Genomic DNA, 6,000 nt, shown 5'->3' with positions numbered 1-6,000 from the left:
ATGATTCCATTACAGTGCTCATTCTGAAGCGGAAACATTTTGGATGCTTTTGCTAGAGCCTATACCGACTCCTGGGGCTTGATATTAACATCAAGAAAACTCAGATTCCCTTCTTTCCACAAGAGCTGTCATTGATGCCGACATTCAGCCAGTGCAGCTTTTTCTAGGCTGAGGAAGAGAGTGTTTGAGAATCGGGACATCCAGAACAAAACCAAACTCCTCGTCTACCAAGCTGTAGTTCTGCCCACGCTGCTCTACGGGGCTGATAGCTGGACCACCTACAGCAGACATCTGAAGGCTCTGGAGCAGTACCACCATGCAGCAATGTCTCCACCTACAGCAGACATCTGAAGGCTCTGGAGCAGTACCACCATGCAGCAATGTCTCCACCTACAGCAGACATCTGAAGGCTCTGGAGCAGTATCACCATGCAGCAATGTCTCCACCTACAGCAGACATCTGAAGGCTCTGGAGCAGTATCACCATGCAGCAATGTCTCCACCTACAGCAGACATCTGAAGGCTCTGGAGCAATACCACCATGCAGCAATGTCTCTGGATCCTCTGCCTATGCTGCTCTACGGGGTTGATAGCTGGACCACCTACAGCAGACATCTGAAGGCTCTGGAGCAGTACCACCATGCAGCAATGTCTCCACCTACAGCAGACATCTGAAGGCTCTGGAGCAGTACCACCATGCAGCAATGTCTCCACCTACAGCAGACATCTGAAGGCTCTGGAGCAGTACCACCATGCAGCAATGTCTCCACCTACAGCATGCATCTGAAGGCTCTGGAGCAGTACCACCATGCAGCAATGTCTCCGCAAGATCCTCAGGATCAGTTGGTGAGATAGGGGAACCAACATCAGTGTTTTGAAGGCTCTGGAGCAGTACCACCATGCAGCAATGTCTCCGGATCCACCTACAGCAGACATCTGAAGGCTCTGGAGCAGTACCACCATGCAGCAATGTCTCCGGATCCTCAGGATCCTCAGGATCAGTTGGTAAGACAGGGGAACCAATATCAGTGTTCTGAAGGAAGGTAACTGGCATAGAGGAACCAACATCAGTGTTCTGAAGGAAGCCAGCATCCCTAGCATCACCACAATCATCACTCGGCACCAGATGCGATGGACGTGCCACGTCATCAAGCAAATGTTGTATGGCCAGCTGAAGGAAGGACAACGCACCCAAGGAGGGCAGAAAAAGAGCTACAAAGATCACATCAAAACTCACCTGAGAAAGTGTCGCTTCAGCCTCAATACCTGGGAGGAGGCTGCCCTCCAGAGAGGCATCCTTTATTTTCTTATATAGCACCTTTCAAAAAAGGCACAGAAAAGGACCTCCACTGTGCCGCAGAAGCATAGAGGCAACAGAAAAAGGAGAGACCTACAGTACCTGTACCACCAAGACGGCTCCTTACACCACCAACACCTCCACCCTCATGACAACCATTCACATAATTATGCACCCACTGCAATAGAGACTGTGGATCAAAGAACGGCCTCTACAGCCACCTGCAACACCCACAGATGACCAGACCCACCGACAGGAGGACAATCACCCACTGCAATAGAGACTGTGGATCAAAGAACGGCCTCTACAGCCACCTGCAACACCCACAGATGACCAGACCCACCGACAGGAGGACAATCATACCCGTTTCTATAGCGATCGCCGATGATGACAGTGTCAAGCACAGTTATTGACTTATAGCTACAGGGGTCAATAGGTCCTACTCAGACACAGATCAGTTCTACTCAGACAGGGGTAAATATAGGTCACGCACGCATGCACGCACGCACACACACACTCACACACGCACGCACACACAGTCAAGTCAATTAATGGAGGCAGTTGGGCACCACTCAAAAAATAATAATACAGGCCTTATACTTGTAAGGGCACGGTACGGTCACACTACACTTCTACCTATGAGAGCGGATTCTGTCAATGCATTTAAATGTTTTTGTTTGTTTGTTTGTTTGTTTGTTTGCTTGCAGAAATCTGCAAATGGCAGCAAACCGCTCCATTCCCATTGAATTGCATTGGCAGAATCCGCCCTCATATAGGTAGAATAAAAGTGCGGTGTGTTGTGGCCATGCCCTATAGAGTATTTTTATATTGTGGTATTGCTACGTACTTACTTTCTCCACCACTGGGCAGGATATCTGGGTTGTTTTAGATCTGCCACAGTGGTGTGTAGGCAGCAGTACAGCATGTAGGCATAGAGAGGGATCTTTGCTCCCCTTTGATTTGTTCTGGCAAAACTGACTTCTACCAGCTGTTTGAAAACTAAAACCTAAAGAATTCTAAATGTGTTGTCTGTACTGTACAATGTGCATAACCGTGATCACTTTATCACAATTTATATTATAAAGGGTTCCATTATAACACTGCATGAACCGGGCCCACCACCACGGAGGTTGTGGGTTTGAATCCACTGTGGTCCAGCTGGTTTTGTCGAGCGTCTCTACACAAACGGGGGAGGAGACCTGGGCGGGGAAGATGATAATGGTCACTGCAGTTGAATTAATCCTGCAGCGCACCTGCATGTCTGAAGGGATTGTTGGGCCGGAGGAGGTGGAGGGTGGCTGTAGGTCTGCTATTTCTGCTTTTTTATGTATGAACATTTTTCAACATGAACATAATTTTGATGATCATGACAAAAAAAATGTGATTATCTCAAATATTTGCAATTAGACGATTATGTATTAACCCATTCTGACCGGGCACCCATTTTGGTGTTGGCATCATGTTATGCTTTAGCTATTGAAAAATAGCAGATCTACAAGCTCATATCGCGCCACCGAGTGGCGCGATACGAGCTTGTAGGTCTGCTATTTTTGAAAAATCGAAGACACTTTTTGAATCTGATCTCAGGTCAGAATGGGTTAATAATGAAACTGTCAGGATGTAATAGACATTTTTAGAATCTGATCTCAGGTCAGAATGGGTTAAGTGTGACAAGTTCCCTACTTGTAGATATGCTATTTTTGCATAGACAACATATTTGTTAGATAGCTGGGGACCCCCTGCAACCCCCTCAAGGACCCCTGGGGGTCCCCGGACCCCTCTTTGAGACCCACTGCTTTATAAGAAGAATATAATTACCGGTATAGAAAATAAAAATATTTTGGTTCGCTGCTTCTGCTGTGCCATGGAATCTACAATCCAGAAATGATTTCTCATATGTGAAGTGACAAGGCACTTCTCAGTAACAGGAACCATGTGATGATGCAATTATGCATGTGAACATAATTCATGTTCTATGATGTGCTAATTACATTTATTCTGATCTTTGAATGATTAACATCTTCCTTTAGATCAGAGGTTCTCAAAGTGGAGACCAGGCGGGGACCCTCCCTGCTAACTTGAGATGTCAAGATTTGAGATTTCAAATGTACATCTTTTTGTACACTTAACTCTGAGAGTGTACAAATGTTAACAAAAGAAAGAAGAAGAAAAAAAGAGACTGAGAACCACTGCATTAGTTGAATAGTTGCTGTGGAATGCAAAGTTGACACAAAAGCTGTTGACTCACCCCCATCTCAGTAACAACAGTCCAGAGTATAAAGAGGCCTCAGTGCAGTAAACTTTAGGTCAGCACTCTGGTTAGAGGAGCAACTTTAGCTACGGTCTCTAACCGGAAGCCCATCATCTGAAGAAAAGCTGAAAACTGGGACATTTTTCCTTTTCCAGACCAGGCTGTTCAATGGGGGGAATCAAAAGGTAACTGTTTCTGCATGATGCTGACTGTATCTGTGAAGAATTTGACATGTGACTTATGATGTTCTGCAATTGATATGCATGTTTAGTTCTTGCAGAAAAGAATGTGTTCCCAATCGATTGCAATATCTGATCGCATTCCAGGCGAATCCTTCTCTACTATTTGTTCTGCTGCCATGTCGTCCCAAGATATCTCTGCACAGCACTCCTTGGTCACAGTAAGTTCTCAAACATTTTCATGTCAAGGACCCCGAAATTGATGTGTATTAGGACGCGGACCCCAAATCTGAAAGGATTTTGTCCCAGGGGACCCCATAAGACGACTTTTCTGCAATAGCAGATCCATAAGCTCACAATGCGTTGCATGCATCATATGATGTGCTTTGAGCTTGTAGGCTACAGTAGATGTGCTAATAATTGATTTTATGCCATAATACTGGTGCTCCACACCAGTATTCTCTTTCAGACAGTTAAGATATTAGGCCTATACTGTGTTTACATCCACTCTGAAGAGCAAGGAAAGGTTCTGCTGATGTCTGTGGCAACCGACCCGCATCCCTTATCTGCTGCAATGTTTCCACATTAGGTTAGATGGGTTGTCAACATCAGTGGTTCTCAAACCTTTTCATGTCACGGACCCCTACATTAACCCCTACATTAATGTGAAAACTATAATATAGTCTAATATAGTACAGTAGGATTTATGGAGTAGGATGTATGGAGAACCCGGGATGACTGGAAGCGACGATGGAAGGCTCGTCTGAGGACGACCTAGAGAGAGGCTTTAGCTATAGGGGCCTGTGGGTTCCCGAACCCACTTTGAGTTTGAGAACCCCTGCATTAGATCACAGACCAGCAGAACTCTGAGAGTGTACAAATGGAAACAGATGGACCCCGTTAGAACACACTCAGTTACAGCAACACATAAGGGTCCATTTGGTTCCTAACTATCCATTATTTGTTCCCCATACCAGACCCCACTTTGATGAGAACCACCGGTCAACATGGTATACTGTGTACAGTGTGTACTGTGTAGCATCTTAGCTAAATCAGTGGTTCTCAAAGGCCCATTTCCCACAGGGGTTGAACCAGTGTTGAGCGTTGAGTGTTTCCACAGATAGTTTTATTGGTTCAGTACCCTAAAAGTTGGTTCGGAACTGGAACCAAGGTTCCATGAATCTAGAACGGAACCAGCTCTACAACCAAAGTTATTTTGGTGGAAAAGTGGTCTTAAATGTACACGCATAACACTGAGAGTGTATACTCTGATGGTTGTACACCTTTTTGACCTTTACGGTTCCTAAATAATTTAATTTAACTGGGGAGCCCCTGGAACTTCCTCATGGTCCACTGGGGGTTGCCCCGGATTAAAACCACTGAGCTAAATGGATAAAAACAGCACTGACGTAATATGAAAGGGTTAGGGGTTTGTTTCTCCATAATAAGAACATGATGCACGTTGCACTGAAGAGCTTATAGCATCAACCAAATACACTGTAAAAATGAATAGGAATTAGTCCTAGATTAGTCCTAGGGCTATCAATGTGTCCAGGCATACACAGACATATAGTGTCTGTTCGCGAGACTTGTCCTCGTCAGTGGCAAGTTTTAGATTTCGTCCTTATTTTGACCATAAGACCCAATTACTGTAGGTTTTCTTCAGAATAGGTATGACACTGATTTACCGTCTATGAGACATTAGGACTTTTTATTTTCAAGGACACCCATAACTCTGAGTGTGTACACATGGAACCAAATGGACATGTGCGGCCGGGTCCATTTGTACACTCTCATAGTAACAGACCTGTAATGGTCCATTTGGACCACCGGCTTCAACCTGCACTAGTAGTATAGTGTACAATTAGGGCTAGCTCTGTTTCTTGTATCTCCACGCATGTGTCCATGGCAAAAAATAGAATTTTGACATTTGGCATCCAAGTAGTCTACGTGGAACATTACACTGTTCAAACTTGATAAATAACTTCTGACGGCGGATGTATAAAAATAGTGTCTAGAGCTGGAGTGTTAAGCAGGAAGCCACCCACGGCCCTGACGCGACAGGCAGCCTAATATTTATTCAAGGCAGCCAGTGCAGCTTTTCAAACAACAACTCATTTTATCACTCACTCACTTGAGGGTGATGATGAGTTCAATGAGTAGCCTATGCAAACACACACACACTTAACACATACAGACCACTGACCTCGCCGACCTAGCTGACCTGTCTGTCATGTCTGTCTGTCTGACCTAGACGACCGGTCAGTCAGTCAG

At 45.1% G+C, this 6,000-nt stretch overlaps 1 protein-coding gene across 1 annotated transcript in view; it reads left to right on the top strand.

The window, feature by feature from the left end:
* Positions 1-776: 776 nt before the first annotated feature.
* The window catches only part of col9a1b (collagen, type IX, alpha 1b), a gene marked incomplete at both ends in the record, with an annotated part of 49,006 nt that continues 43,782 nt past the window's right edge, over positions 777-6,000 (top strand). The window contains 2 exons of the mRNA XM_083775053.1: positions 777-841; positions 1,484-1,701. Coding sequence (XP_083631179.1) covers positions 777-841; positions 1,484-1,701 — 283 coding nt within the window. The remainder of the gene's footprint in view (positions 842-1,483; positions 1,702-6,000) is intronic.

The sequence above is a fragment of the Protomyctophum parallelum genome, assembly GCF_964188405.1.
Source record: "Protomyctophum parallelum genome assembly, chromosome: 10".
Classification (NCBI taxonomy): domain Eukaryota; kingdom Metazoa; phylum Chordata; class Actinopteri; order Myctophiformes; family Myctophidae; genus Protomyctophum; species Protomyctophum parallelum.
Note: the sequence above shows the minus strand (reverse complement) of the source record. Positions and strands in the feature narration are given on the sequence as shown.